Source organism: Pleuronectes platessa, chromosome 16 (assembly GCF_947347685.1).
Source record: "Pleuronectes platessa chromosome 16, fPlePla1.1, whole genome shotgun sequence".
Classification (NCBI taxonomy): domain Eukaryota; kingdom Metazoa; phylum Chordata; class Actinopteri; order Pleuronectiformes; family Pleuronectidae; genus Pleuronectes; species Pleuronectes platessa.
The window spans coordinates 15,199,521-15,215,616 of NC_070641.1; the positions used below are offsets into that span (position 1 = coordinate 15,199,521).

General features: G+C 43.2%; 1 protein-coding gene across 1 annotated transcript; it reads left to right on the forward strand.

The window, feature by feature from the left end:
- The first annotated feature begins 161 nt into the window (after positions 1–161).
- Positions 162–15,694, forward strand: LOC128459039 (transcription factor MafG). The gene is made up of 3 exons (XM_053444140.1): positions 162–313; positions 10,142–10,207; positions 10,291–15,694. The coding sequence occupies exons 2-3, from the start codon at positions 10,172–10,174 to the stop codon at positions 10,741–10,743; spliced, it is 489 nt and encodes a 162-aa protein (XP_053300115.1). The 5' UTR covers positions 162–313; positions 10,142–10,171; the 3' UTR covers positions 10,744–15,694.
- Positions 15,695–16,096: the final 402 nt, after the last annotated feature.

Below are 16,096 nucleotides of genomic sequence, written 5' to 3' on the forward strand. Positions count from 1 at the left end.
GGTTGTAAAACTGTAACAACGTGTAGACTGTTTTTGTTTTTTTACTTTTTATTTTTTTGGTGAGAATTGTTTCGCGTTTCAGAAAAGAAGATCCTGCATGAATGAAGTCACGTGGCCAAACACGATGACGTCTGGCTTCGATACAAGAGAAAGGGAATCAACAAGGAGAGCACGAGCTGGCGCGTCGGGAGCGCTCCTGTCAGAGAAACCCACGATTCGGCTGCGGCTCTGGGGGTCTTGGTCGCCCGCATGCCGCTGTGAGAGGAGCACCGCCACGGCTACAACTCCGGAAGAGCGTCGTTTTGTCAGTCAGGTGGGTCTTTACAGCCAAACACAGCGGGGCTGCTGTTATGCTGAGTGTGCATGCCTTCGCCCTCGCCGCTGAAAAGCTGGCCGCGGCTGCTAGCTCCGCGCGGCTAGCATACCTAGCGCCTCACGCGTCAAAGCTAGCGCGGCTGGTGTCAAGGGCTTGCTTTTCAAAACAAGACAGCCGAACGGCTAGCGGGGGAGTAGGGGGTTTATTTTCTAAGCGGAAACACTCGTTTGGTCGGTGAGAGCTGACAAAAGCTCGGGGCTCCTCCGGTGCTGAGATGGCAGCGAGTCTCCTGTACACACTCCCGCTAATCATTACAGAAATAAAATAACGTGTCATTGAGGTTTTTTTGTGGTGGTGGTTTGTTGTGGAGGGGTGGCCCGCCGTGACGCGCGCTTCCCCGGTTTGAGGAGTCACCCGCGGTGTAGTGAGGACGGCTGAGCACGGGGATTTCCTCGCTTGCTTGTTGTTGTAGGCGGGGAGTTGTTTTGCCACTCTCACCAGGCGGAGGGGCGGCGGTGGTGGTGGCGGAGGAGACGACACCGAAGAGTCGCGGAATGTCACCGGCTGTGTGACCGCGGGTCGCCTTTGTGCCGGAGCCCGGGCGTCTCGTCTCGTGTCCGCGCGGTGTCACGGCTCCTCTCCGCGGGTCCGTCAACTCATGCGCCTCCCGCCGTTTAAACCTGCTGCTTCATCACCTCGTCGGGAAAGGGGAGCGAGAGGCTGCGCTTCAGCCGAGATCAGGTTGGTTGCAACATGTATTTTAAAAAATGTGATCGTCAAAGCTGGAGCAACGGGTTGTGCTTTTTTTTTTGTTTGTTTGTGTGTGCAGCTTCACAACGCATGCAAAAATCCAAAAGCAGTTTAGGAAATGCATCAAAGCCATCGGTTCCTCCTGAACTGCTTCACCTGAAGTGACAATTCACGGTTAACCTGCAACAATGGCAAACCAACCCCCGCCGCCCTTGGCTTTTAATATCACAACCAGGCAATTACGCGCAGTGTTTATCTTCTCATCAGAGCCGAGCAACAAGCGGCGGTTGGCTTTTTTTGTAATTTATTTATTTTTATCTCATCATGCTGAATCATCACAATGATTTATTTTAGTCGGGAGCAGAATCCACCCCGAAATATGGCACCACCGGACAAAGGTCTGCTCGGTGGATAAGGGTCGATGTTTATCACCGAGGAGATGGATCGAAGCGGTGCTGATCTGTCCCCGCGAGTCATCAAGTCATGATCACCATCATGCATTTATCAATAGTCTCTCATCTGCATGCAGCCGAGAATGTGCGCTTTATTAGCGGCTGTCATGATGTGCACCAACGAACAGGGTGTGAGTACATTTAGACTAAGTGCTTAGGTGTCAAGTACGATGTAAAATCCATGTAAAAAAAAGAAGCATGATAAGCAATATATTAAGCCTGTGCTTTTTATAATGGAGCCCTGCAACTGGTGAGTTGTTTAAATTGGGTCATGTGTAATTGTGGGATTATGGCAAATTGCAAACACCACCTAAATTGTGTGGTGTTTGAGATTAAATGTTGGCGTAAGATTGTAATTTTCTCATCCTATAGATAAGCAGCTTCCTTATGACATTATTTAATACAATGGAACACGTCTCTCCTTGTATTTAGGGGCTGGCAGATGCTCTTGTTTCCCTGATGAAATTTACCGCCTATTAGAGTGCACGCTTATGGAGGGCAGGTAATGAATTACCCACAGAGAATCTCTGTGCAATTGGAAAAGTCACCTTGGAAGCTGTTGAGCGTACACAGGCAGGGCTTAACAAATAGAAGTTCCCCACGCTTGCGCCGATATTCAACTTATTTCATCATCTCTCCTCAGGCGAGCAGGGCACTGAAGTGTGTTTTAGCAGACAGGCCAGGCCCACATCAGAAGCTTGGCTTCTCAATAAAGCGTAATGCCCATCTCTGCCTTTCTCTGCAGGTAACAAGAACAGATGAGGGCCAATATAAGAGCCCAATGGGGATGGCGGTGCTGTGAGGATGGAGGCAGGGAGTGGCGGAGATCAGCTCTGAGATTTATCGCTTCTTGCATTGTGGTAGCGAAGATGAAATAAGGCTGGATGCCACAGAGGTGAATCCAGCGCACAACTCATACCCAGCAGCGATGCTCGGAACGGGCAGGTTGTTGTGGTGGTACGAGGAGGAGGTGGAAGAGGATATGTGAGGTTGATGAAACACAAGGCAAGACTTTAGTGTACAGTCTGGCCACCAACTCCTCTGTCTGGCCAACACAGCTGTGCCTTGGGAGTGGTTACGCCTATTCAGCACCATTAATAGCCTCAAGAAAGGAACACAATTGTGGGATTTGTCCACAAAATGCTGCTTAAGCTGCACGGGGAAATGGGAATGCCTGGAAGGAAAGGAGAAAAAGATCAATATAGTTTTTTTTCCCCCCGTTTTTTGCAACAGGGAGTGAATCCTGGTGATGAAACCTCTTGCAAGTGCAATGCAGATTATGATTGCTTAGCATTGCGATATACCCGCTCCTCTTTTCAAAGTACTACTTTCATCCAGAGTAGCGAGTGCGTTTGATGATTTTCTGTTTGAGTTAGACTTGCATGTTCATTACTGCCCTCTGTGTGTTCATAATTTACATTAGCCAATATCGGACAGAACATGGTCAGAGCAGAGCGGTCCACTGGTGGCTGTTTTTTTTCTTCATGTAACCTACTTTTATCTTGCCTGATTTATGTGCTGGATACATCTGTGGTAAACTGACATTAAAAAACAATTTATTTGACCGCACCAATACTTAAAAATAAAACTACTGAATCACACAGGGAAGAAGCTGCTGGTTTCCTTGTTCCTTGTAGCATTTGATGAGACAAAGAACCCATGTTCTTGGCTTAAGAAATTAAAAGATAGAGAAAATGTGTCTTCACATGAGCAGTGTATAACCGACATTGGAGGGATCCTCAGATCATTATGAATGACATCAGTACTTAATCAAATTCAGATTCTCTGTAAATAAATGAAAGCTTTCTGAGTTTGTACACTACCTGTTTAAATTGTTCTTTATATGCTGCAGGATCCAGCTTTAATATTTGTATTACCTCCTCTCTCTAGTCACCATCGTTTCACTAGCACCATTAGACAAAATGACAATCTATTAATAAATATAAAAATATATTTTTCAATTCATTAAGGCAATGTGACGAACATTTAATCAGCAAAACCATCCTCTGGGCATTATTTATTATTTAGCTGCCATACACACGGTGAGTAGCTTGTACTTCAGTCTCTTGTTCAGACAGACCATTCCAACATTGTAGGCAGACATACTAGTTGCTGTGGGAATCAAACCTGCAACCTTTCAAAATCCCAAACTCAAAGGCTGAACATTTCTATGATATGGGATTATGATTGTAATCTGTTCCAGGTCTTTGAGCTTCAGTTCAGACTAAAATATGTGAGGAAATCAAACAGAGATTGCATCAGCACATTGCAGTGATCACTTGAGGTAGACTTGAGTACAAATTCTTAGTGCTGAGCCCTTGATATTAGTACTGAATTATTAATTCAGACTGGATTCTGTAATTTTTGGGGACAATCGCGTTGAGTCTGAGGCTTCATCAAATGTCTCGTAGGCAGACCTCATCAATCACTTGTCATAATTTGAACTGAATGAAGGCTGACAATGTTATTAATAGAAATTAGCATCTTTGTTGATTTCAGGTGATAACTGCCAGTGGACTATCAGAATCAAATCTCTCCCCAAGAAAAGAAAATGTGATGATAAATTAGTTTCCTTGCTTGTTTTTTGTTATTTGTTGATGCTGCTGAGCTCAGTTTATTTGATAGCCTTAGGGATGTTTCAGTTGAAGAGAATCCTTCTCAGATCCTAGCTGTGCAGCAGCACTAATCATAAAACGTGAATTATTTCTGTATTATTTCACTTGAAATTGCAATAAAACTGGCAGAACTGCAGTAGTTTAGACTTTTGTGCTGCAGAGGCTGTGTGGTAGCTATTATATGGGAGCGATATGCATTTCTTATGTATGCAACCAGTGTAGTAAAGCTCCTGGATATTTTGCCAGTGTGTGGGTCGCCTGCAATCCTTCCTTCCTCTGCCAGTGCAAGGCCGAAGTATCAAGAGCTATTCTCTTCCTGTTTAATCAGGTCCTCCAGGCAGATAATGTGGAAGACCAATGAAGTCTCTCCTCTTGTCCTGCTGCTTATACTAACAGGGCAGCTTCAAGAGTAAACAGCATCTGCTGAGCTTGGAAATGGATTCTGTAAATATCGAAACATTGGTTAATGCAATCCAGCGCAGCCCGAGTCCCTTTAAATAACCCTCACATTATCAGTGACTTCAGAAAATAAAAAATCCCCCGAGGGAAGTGATTCATGTTTTCACTTTAAACCACATGAACTAGATGCAAATTTCAGACATAAATGTGCCACATGCTCTTCTGCATGGCACAACCCACTAGAATCCATATGGGGCTTTTTCAAAGCCAGCCTCTATCACTCTGCATCTTTTTATGGTGTCTATTTTTAAATAGTGTAACATAATTAGTACTAGTTGTTTTGTGGTCGAAAAAAATGTGGATATTATTGTGTGCTAGGATACGACATGGAGTTTCACAATATTTTAAGATTTTTAATGTTCTCTGCTTCTGCCACTTACTGTTTATCTCCATCTTATAACAACTTAAATATTTTAAACTTATTGGAGCAAATGAGACTGTACAACTAATTATTTGTCTTTATCCATAAAGGCTAATCTTACTTTAGCACTGATGGTACATATTTAGCATTTTCTGATTCAAAAGCACTAGGATGTATAAGAAAGAAGCCATTTAAATGCATTAATCACTGTCTTTATTACCGATGTGTTAACAAGTTAACTTGAAAAATTACACCTTCCCGACTTTCCCAATTGCTCTAACAACCTGTGGACGGATTTTTATTTAAGGAATTTTAGGAATTGGATTGAATTTTTCTGCGAATATCCAAAACATCTGCGTTTATACTCTCTCCTCAGTCGATAACCTTTTATATGCAGCAAGCATCTACATCTTTGGATAAAACATCACATCCCAATTTTCCTTCCAGAATATATCCATTGTACTCAGGATGATGAACAGATTCTTGCTAACAGCAAGTATTTGTATTTATTTCAAAATTTAAGAGATGATTTTCGTTACTTGCTATTTTGATATTGCCCTTAAACCGAAATCAAAAGTATGGGCTCAGTATTTCCCCTCTACCACAAGCGTATCACATTTCCCTCTGAAAGCTGCTGAATGATTTCCCCTCTCCCCCTTTTTGTCACTCTTATTTCACGCTCTGAATACTTAGTAGTTAATAGCTTCCCTCCCCTCTTCCAGTCGTACCCTTCTCTCTCACACAGACACGCTTTACACACTGTTGTCTCCATACACAAGTTTACACCAGTCTTCCAGTAACTCTTCCCGAGCTATCAGAGGAGTCTGGTTTTTAATTTGCAGTTAAATGGCGCCCGACACATGGAGCTCGCTTGATAATTGACTTCACTCAGCTGAAGGGAGGAATGATTAGATCTGAATATCTAAGCGATCTTTTCAACTCTGAATTAGAAGGGAGGGAGTAAAAGTAGTGACTCTGATCAGGCATGAAGTGTTGAGAATGACTATTTATGGCATGCATGTTGCCTGGCTGCATTAAGAATCTCAACCCTGAAAGAGCAAGTGGACGGTACAACAGATGAACACAGAGTATAAATTAATGAGCCTTAGCGTGATTAGACAGCCGCTGACATTTCCCCTTATTTTTCACTTGTGCTTTTCGGTATCTTTGTGGTGATCATCATACTGTTTCCTGTGGAAAGTCCATGATAAAGGGGCGAGAGACTACAACCCTCATACATTATTGATCGGGGGAAACTGAATAGGTGATCGTACCAACTTCACATCCAGCTCTCTTCTTTTGTGTCGTGTTAATCGACTTGAGATGTGCAGGTTTTTTGCAAAGACTGAGTTCAAGGTGGTGCTAAACTATTCTGTCTCCTATAGGGCCTTTTTTATACCAGGGCCATTGATCTATAGATGTACAGACCTTCTTTGCAAGTTTGGTTGTAGCAGAAGAAAATTAATTAAATCTGTTTTATAAGCTAAATGAGCCACTTTGTGTCTCTTCTCTTTTGGAGTGAAATGTATTGTTTGCTCTCAGATAATATTCAGCTGTTAGTTTCACAGAACGGAGTTACCATTGTTGGATGCCGCCCGTGCTTTCCTGAAAACAGTCTTTCATCAGCATGCACGTCCACTGTCTAGTTTCATTCACTTCATTAGCAAGCTGCCAGTGCCAAGTGCTCGGACGCCTCATTTCAAGAATTGATCATGACAAGTTGAATTTATATGTGCTTGTGTGGTTTTGGTAATCAGTCTCTGTGTGGACGCGTGCGCATGCGATCCGTTGCGTGATGTGCAATCCGCTGTCATGTCTCCGTGAAGCTCGCTCCCCATTAGTCCTCCCCAGCCATGTTTAGTATTCAGAGAGCGGGCGCTGTCGTAATCTGGGTTCTGAGGCAGGTTGCTGGGGTTTTTGTTTGCACTTATGGCCCTGATAATCTTGTTACACTGCTGTCAAGTAGGGCTGGCTCTCCCTGCAGCCCTCAGCCACCATCCTCGCCACCTTCCGTACCAGAAATCCACCACCACCCCCACCTCTTCCCCCCCTCGCCGCCCCCACCAGCCTACCGCCATTTTAGAGACAACCGTTGATGGACGAGCCTTGGCTGTATCCTTGAGGAATCACCTCCTGAGCATCTTTATTCAGCCTCCTACCCCCGCCTCTGTCTCCTACCCCCACCTTAGGCAGCGAACGACAGTGATAAATATTCATCAGGGGATGCAGTGCCTGGATGCTGTAGCCTCGGTTCCCCCTCAACAAAGGGTCCCCTAGCTTATGGTGTCCATCCTTGGCAGCCCCCCTGGAGAGAGTCTGTGGAGGGGATGAGATCATTAAAACATGACACAGGCTCAAGGCCGGACCTATCATGTCACATCAGCATTTATCCCATTTATTTCTTATATATTTTTTTTTTTGCTCCCACTTGAGTCTCAACCTAAATCGACCCCACCTTCGTGAGCTTCTCTCCATAGATTTAGATGAACACAGACAGCGTTTGAAGGTTGGCTGGGTTGCTCTCGTGTTAGTTCAACTTCACGACTTCTTAATTGGCACCTTGGTTTTGGTCCTTGCTGAGATCAGTATTTTTTTTTTCCCTCTCTCTCTCTCTCTCTCTCTCTCTCTCAACCTGTTCTTCTCAAGCTCCTCTAAATGTGTCGAGCATGCATTTTTCACAAGGCTGTTTGCTCTCTCTCTTTTTCTTCTCACCCTCTCCTTCTCCGTCCGTCTCTCTTTCTCCGTCCGTCTCTCTCTCTCTCTCTCTCACCTTCTCTTTCTCTGGGTGACCACACTCAGCATTTTCTATTTCCTGTGGGTGTGATGTCTCTCCTCCACAAGCAATCAGCTCTGATTTGTCAGCATTCTTCCAGGCAATTCATACAAATTCAGCAAGCCCCGACAAAAGATGTCTTGTGTCCCCCACCCCACCTCTTGCTCCCTACCTGCGCTGACCCCCTGCTCCAAGCTGGAGCTTTCACCTCCTGCTCCTTAACCTGAAATGACTAGAGGAGAAAATACATGTACTTGATGGTGACCATAGAGAAAGTGAACTTGTCAAATCCAAAGGCATTCTTTTGCAATTAAGGGGGGGGGGGGGGGGGGTGTATGATTGTGTTTTTCCTTTCTTTGCCTCTGTGTGTGAGTGTCTCTGCGAGGTAAGAAATGCCTTGTAGTGGAAGAGAGCAGCTGTGCATTGGACCTTGTCTGTGTTGTGCTGCCATGCCCTGTCACTGGTAGCCGTCTGTTGGCAGCAGCCCGTGCTGGAGGGTTGCAGCCTGGGCACAGTCCTTCCACGGTGTCGTATGGTGAGCTTTTAACGCGCCAAGCCATGTTACCCTACACAGCTGTGTGACAGAGTGCGACTCCTCGACCTGGACTTTGTCCCATCTCCCCACATTTTCAAGACTCCCAACTTGTTTTTTTAACAATGTTGGGTCCAAGCTGCTGAAGGGAATATGGGTTCAGTTGGAAATTTGGAAGATGCAGCCTTTCCCCCCTCCCACTCTCATCCCAGTAGCTATTAGTGGAGTACTTTCCTGTCTATTTGTCCATTATCTGTGCATCATCAGGCAGACCATTATCCCATTATGTTTTGCATCTGTGGTCCAAATGCTTACTGGAAATGAGTCACCACAAAGGCCAGTGAAACGTAGGTGTTACTATCAGTCCGCTATTCATAGGCATCCCAACAGAGATGAAAAGTATCACATTTAAAAAGTCCTTTGCAGATCCTGAAAGGCTTTTTAAATGGGCATCCGCAGCACGGAGACACATTGCCATTTTATGCACAGCCAGAGGACTCTTTGAAGAGAAAGCATCAAGAATCCAAGTCACAATCTGACCTCATGTTATGTCCCCAGCCTGTGTGATAGTGTCGTATTCAGGTCATTTTTAACAAGCGCCTGTCTCTCCCTGTTTGGCTCAGGTGACCGGTCCACCTGTAGCACACTATTGTTGCCATGGAAATATCCTGGCCATCTTAGTGCACTGCAGAGCTGAGACTCACATGCTTCCTTTTTCATTTCCTTCCCTCACGGAGCTTCTCCGGACAGTTCACACATGCACATGATGACTGGCTATGTGGGCATGTAGGCTACAAAAACATTGTTCGCAGACAGTCCTCCCTTTTGGGATTCTTTGTCTCCTCTTTTGATGCAGTTGTAAGAGCCCACATGCATTTGTTTATGTGCTCTGTACAAACACACACCGATGGGCTGTGTAAATCAGCTTACTAAGGCAATGTGCTGGCTGGGCTGACTGTGGTGGGTGCCTGTGTCACCGACACAGCATTTACTGCGTGTACTGTAAAGCACCCAGGGCCATGAGTGTGTGTGTGCACGTGTGTGTGTGTAGATGTGAGCGCGTACTTATCTGGTGACAGAGCTCACACGGTGAAAGGCACCCAACCTTCTGTCTGTCTTAACACCAGTGGGTTAGATTTCTTTCCAGCCCAGCTTCTTCTCCTGGTGCTCCCTCAGTTCTGACATTGCAGAATAAACTGCAGTGCAGTGCTTTTATTCTGGATGGTATTTGAAGCTCTGCAGTGGTTTGAGCATATCCCTTTATTTCATTGATTTATGGGATTAAAGTCCCACATAAATCTAGGCAGGTGTGACTCTGTAGGCTGGATGGCTTGTACTGGGAAACTCTGCCCCGTGTCCCTTTTTATGAATGTGTTTTAGGTAATGATGTATGATCTGAAGAAAAAGAAAAACTTCAGTATTTTTCAGTCCATTCATATCCATGGCTCCTTGTTCCCTGAAAGGCTGCAAGTAATAGAAGTTTTATTTTCCAAGAAATCGTTGTGAACTGCTGCCATCTGAATAAAATGTCACTCTGCTTGTGACTCACCCCACTTCTCCACTTTAATGCAATGCAGGATTCAAGTGAGAAATCTTTAAGGACTTGTTCGGCCTCGTCCTACTCAAACTGACCTATGTTGGAGAGGGACGTGCATATGCCAGCAGGTTATTTGTCCTTAGTGGCAGCAATAGTCCAGTTAGGATTCGCTCAACAGACTTGGCAACACTTAGAGGGAAGTCTGGAGTCCTTGACCCTCTTTGTGCAAGGACTGAGTCACGCTGTAGCTCCATTGCACTTTAAGACATTACTGATATTTCAAAGAAATTGGGTTCCTCCTAGTTTTTCTAGCGGTATCATACTAATAGTATTTTCTTACCTGCAGAACAACCAGCATTACAGGTGGACTCGTGGCATGACTACCCCAAACAAGGGAAACAAGGCCTTGAAGGTAAATAGCTTGCATGACACAAAAGTAACACTGTGTCAGTTTGAATAATTCTATTTATAACACTATCTAACCCCTATGCACAGGTGAAACGGGAGCCAGGGGAAAATGGCACCAGCCTGACGGATGACGAGCTGGTGACCATGTCAGTGCGGGAGCTGAACCAGCATCTACGGGGGCTGACGAAGGAGGAGATCGTGCAGCTGAAACAGCGGCGGCGCACCCTTAAGAACCGGGGCTATGCTGCCAGCTGCCGAGTAAAGCGTGTCACCCAAAAAGAGGAGCTGGAGAAGCAAAAGTCTCTGCTGCAGCAGGAAGTGGACAAGCTGGCCACAGAGAATGCCAGCATGAAGGTGGAGCTGGACGCTCTGCGTTCAAAGTATGAGGCTCTCCAGAGCTTTGCCAGGACTGTGGCCCGCAACCCCGTCATCTCAGCCAGGGGACCAATGGCATCTGTCATAGGTCCCCTCATCCCTGGTAAAGTAGCTGCAACCAGTGTCATCACCATCGTAAAATCCAAAACGCAGGCTAGGTCGTAGTAGCAGAAAGAGCGGGAGGAAGTTTTCAAGATTAGTCAGTGCATTGTAACATGGCACAGGATCACCTGTGTAAGTTCTCAGTTTTACCCCTTGGCACTAACCCTAAAAATATGCTTCCCAATGTCACCCTTAAAGTACGACTCAGCAGTCTGCACTTGTCAACAGACATGTTGTGCTATAAGATGACACAATCAAATTGTACATGTCAGGATTTGACAGTAAAAATTGTTATGTATTGGCAATACTAACACATTTCACTTAAAATGTGAATTCTGGTCACAAGTATTCAAGAAGGCAATATTGGGTGGCATTGTTTGCCGACTGTTAAGGGCCTGTTGATGGTTTTTGGTAAGATACTGAATGATTTGTCAGCTTACTGTAAGACTTAATTCTTCAGACTTTTCCGTCCCAAGAATTGGAGATTTTGCAACATAAACAACAGAAAGAGCCTGGGTTTGTCTTACTTAAAGGAGACATCTTATACTCTTAATTAGGTCAACATTTTATTGTGGGTTGTTATTTGAAAAGGTTTACATGCTCTAATATTAAGAAAAAACATCACTGTCCATTGGCGGATCTCTTCCTCTCAGCATCTGTCTGAAGCTCCTGTCAATTTTAAAAGTTCCCCCTCCCTGTAAACGAAAATGCTGACTGGGGAAATTCTACACTGTAGAAGAACTGTTTGGCCTCGGTGTAAAAATGTCCCACACAGCCATGCTACCAATAGCAAAAGGCTCGAAACAAGGTCAGTCAACAGCTAGGCTAACTGTCCATGTTCTAAAATCATTGTCGTGGTCCACAAAGCAATTAATTAAATGTCCAAAATCGAAATAAAATAAAACTCGTAAGTAAACAGAGCAGCAGCAACAATGCCCGAAGCTAGCGTTCGCAATCTTTAAACACTGTTAAACATGTTAAGATTGATAAACAATAACCTTACTTCTTACCCAGTTTTAGTTAAAAGTGGACACACAGCTCCAAAAAAAAATGTCATAACAATGTTGGCCAGCAAGTTGGCCGAGGCCTACAATTGTGCTACAGCCAAGCCACAACCAGGAATCATGAAATGAAAGGACTGGAACAAGAGAAGGTTGGAGATGTATTGTCAAGGACGAGTATTGAAAATACATTTCAACCCCTGGCTCCTCAACCCATCCTCTTTTGGAAGTGAAGACTTCAGCACTTGCTTTCATGCACTTAAGGGTTCAGTGTATCCACTGCAAGATGATGCAGCTATTAAACTCTTCCCGATTGCCACTCTCGACCTACCTAGCTTTGTTATGGTGCATGCCAGACTTGCCAATAGGTGTCCATTATGCAAACGCGATGCTGAAGTATCGGTCGGACTACTGGCTTCAGGAGAAGAGCTTCCCTTACCACAGACTTTGGGCTTTTAACTTTGCAGACCTTTTTATAAACACAAAAAAACCTACATAACAAACTAGAGGAAGGGAAAAAGTTGAAAAAGCATAACATGTCTCCTTTAAAACCCTTTTGCTTGTTATTATGCACTGACTTTTAATTCGGTTAATAACAATTGGTCGCAGGATCGTGGTGTGGATGCTACAGATGTCTTCAAAACAGCCTGACTAACCCAAAACTAGTAAATGAATCCTATTTGTGATTTTGTTGGTCGTCTGTCAGGAATATAGGCGTGAAATAATGCTCTCAAATCTAGCATTCATTTCTGTTTATTCATCTGTGACAGGCTTTAATGAACTCGTCAATATCAATATGACTGGTAGATGCAATAATATACGTATGCACTGAAAATACAAAGAGGTCTTGCATATTTATGGTTAAGTGGAAACGTTAAAGCTGTTCAGCGGTTCGTAATGATTTTGCTTCAGAGCCCGAGTGCCATCTCAATATGACAAGATTCTTCTACAATATCTGAAAATCTGAATGTTATCACAGTAATATCCTCATGTGTTGTGGGGACAGTGAAATCCACAAGCATTTTTTAAACATAGTTTTTGCTCATAAAGAAAATCTGTTGGAGTCGTTTTTGTTTAACAGATATATATTGCATTTTTTTGTAATTACTTGTCGACAGGGCCCTCAGATATTTCCAAAAAGAAAAAAAATCTTTACACAAGCTTTACTGTTTGAATTGTTAAGGTGTAGAAAACTTTGTCTAATGTTGGGTTCTTGATTTTTATTACTTGGTAGATAACCTTCCATTATTTATAGAAATACAGAAAAAGAAAAAGTAAAAAAAATAAATAATCCTGTGACATCTTTTTTGCAATTGTACCGAAAGTGGCTTACTATTGAAGTCTGATAGCTTTTTCTAGTGACTAGGCGCGTACTGTGGGGTAGCGCGTGATGTGATGTGTCAGTGACAAGTTGGCAGTGTCGTTCACTGTGTAGATGTCAATGCTGTGCTATTTAAAAACAAATACAAATCTGTAGAGCTAAACTAGGTGGTGTAAACAAGGTCAATTGTCTTTGTGCGTATCGGCATCTGTGATATCCTCTGCTTCCTCGGTGTTAGTTACAAATCATATTGTTGTTAAGAGTTTACCACGTTGACCCATGTTAGACAGAACTGGGTGAAATGGCTTTAGTGGACATTAATTCAAAGGCTTTTACCTGAAGCTCAAAGTGAACCTGTCATTACAGAATCTGAATTATGGTTGCACCTGGTGCTGGATGCCCTCTAAATACATCGTCTGCAACCTGAAAGGAAATGACTCCATTAAAGGGCACATTTAATTGTTGTATTTACTTCTGCCATTTAATTAGTCTGAATTAGATCCCAGAAATAAAACAAGTAACCAATCGAATTTACCTTCCCGCAGACGACGGAACTGTGAAGTTAACAACCGTTTTTATTGTTTACCTGTTTGTTTTGAAACCCTGCAATTCCTCAAGGGTATAAAATTGCATCAGTGAACTCAAAGGATAAGTCGCCAAACGGCGCAGCATCTCTTGTGTAAATTTACCCACTGGTCTTCAGATTGTCCGATTAAAGGCGGTAGAGTTTGGTTGAGGTTTTGTATGCACTAAGCTCCTGCTTGTTTTGCTCAGGACAAAACAGGTTACTCTACAAATGAACAAACCATTCTAGATGAAAAGTGGGGATGGCAGCTCTGTTCATTTTTTTTTTTTTTTTAATAATAATAATAATAATAATAATAAACATGTCATAAAGGGCTTCAATCCTCACTCAGAAAGAGACACAGCACGGACCCGTAGAATTACAATCAACAACAGCTGCCAGCAGCGCTCCCTCTGTGCCAAGTGTCGCGTCGCTCTCCTGGTCCTCTAAAAGGAATTTAACAGTGAAGCAGTTTTACACCTCAAGGTGAAAGTAGTTGTGTAATGACATTAACAGAATGCACTTCATCCACGACTCACTCTCACTCCTGCTGGTCAGAAAGTCGTACGGTGTCGGCGAGGTGTTAATCTACAGTCACTCTCAAAACCGCGCCTCAGCAAAACTCCCTGCCGGAGACCTGGGCGCTGGGTCTATCGTCTGTGCGCCAGTTGCCTACGCTATCCTCATCTCGTCAACATGCTTAGCTGTCTACATTGACTGGTTAACTGTGGGAAAAATATGTATCCGACTCTTGACATAGCCCAGTATTGATGTTGGCGTCGTTAATTGCTGTGGCTGTCCTGTGGAGTGAATCTTTTTCGTGTCAAGTGTCTTTTAAGGTGTTCGAGCCGCACCGTCGACCAATATCTCAATCTCCGCCAGAGATGACGAGTCTCTCCTTCTCACACATACGGTTGTATAGTATGTAGCTACAGTAGGTATTAATCACCATTGTGAAAAGTGACCCTTAATATGCAACTCAGTGGAAACGGTGTGAAAGAGTAGATGTAAGAGTAATCAATATTGTCAAAGTGACTATGGTCTGTTATTTAATAAACCTTGCTGTTTTGTAGATTTTAGTTTGTATAAAGTTTTATTTTGCCCTCAGACTTTGCATCCCTGGCCCTTGTTTTATAGTAGCTAACAGTGTAACATTGTATACTGTTTAGTAAAAGGAACCATGGGGTTGCACTCGAGCCTTACTCCCTCATTACTCTGGTCTTAAATTAACTGAATTGCAGATCCATAAATCGGACTCGGATATCTGACTCAAAGATATTGCTGTAATATACAGTGTCTTAGGTTTTGTGCACTGAGTGGAAACGGATGCAACAATAGATTCTGTCACAAGGGCCTCTTGCAATATCTGTTTTGGGTTATTTTATTTCCCTTCGGTATGCCAGGTTTTGTGAGTCTGTGTGTGTGTGTGTGTGTGTGTGTTTGTGTGATTGAGGTTCCTCTGCTGCTACACCAGTCATTAATGCTTGTCGTTTGCTGTAGCACCACTCGCAGCGTTTCTGTTCTCATTACATGTTGAGTGTGTATTTGGAATTGATCTTAACACTGTAATTTGTTCTGCAGATTTACATTTTAATCGGTTGTGGCTATTTCTTTTTTTGTTTTTGTTTGTTTGTTTGTTTCGTGTTTTCACAAGCAACTTGTTAGAGAGAATAAATAACAGCACTTGTGGGGTGGTTGAATTTAGGAGCCCTCCAGACGGTGGCTTTTGTTTTTACATGAATTTATGCTTTGTAAACAGTTGACTGTGCAGGTTCGTCCCTCTCTTACTCCATGGAGAGGGTCTGTGTTTCCAAGGTATAAAGATCTGACTAAAGCGAGTAATACAAAGTAAATAATCTGTTTTGTTATTTTTCTGTATGGGTTGTAATAAAATATTGTAGTACTTTGTATGAAAACAGACAATAGTTAATTGTAACTATTTATAAATTAAATTATTGTACTTTTTGCAATCTGTAGATAAGTACTATGTATTCATATATACAGTTACAACTGTGGATTTAAACGTGGTTCTCCGAGGTGTCTAAGTTATTGATGTATATATTGTATGTTTGTTGATACAGCTTACTTTATTTTCTATAAGACCAATAAAAATGTTTTGAAAAAGGATTTTAAGTGTTGCTACGTTGCTTTTTTTGATGCTTTTAAACACTGTTTAAATTGGGTTTGGTCGTATTCTGTGGTGTCATTGACCCAGTTTGATACTTGTAAAAATAAACTGGCGGGGACTGAATTTTTTTTTCGCCATCAAGGGTGGGTTTTAGAAGACAGCGATCATTTAGATGGCACAATTTCTTTTTCTGTGATCCAAAAAAAGCCGCTGGGCGACCCACTTTGGCTAACCTCAGTGGACATATTTTTGGCCCGACACGAGTAAAACATTAGAGTCATGAAGGATGTCTAGGTGTGCTTGTCCTAGATTAGGAGGAGTAGTGAGTTAGTCATCTCTGCTCCCCCTGGGGCTCCCAAACACCCCCTCTGTCTCAGCGCACCTCATCAAACATCACCCTC

What these genes read in the sequence shown, in the direction of transcription:
- LOC128459039 (XM_053444140.1), top strand. Translation starts at nt 10,172, where the DNA reads ATGACTACCCCAAACAAGGGAAACAAGGCCTTGAAG. An exon ending in AGGGAAACAAGGCCTTGAAG is followed by an intron (nt 10,208 to 10,290) that starts GTAAATAGCTTG and finishes CCCTATGCACAG; the next exon opens with GTGAAACGGGAGCCAGGGGA.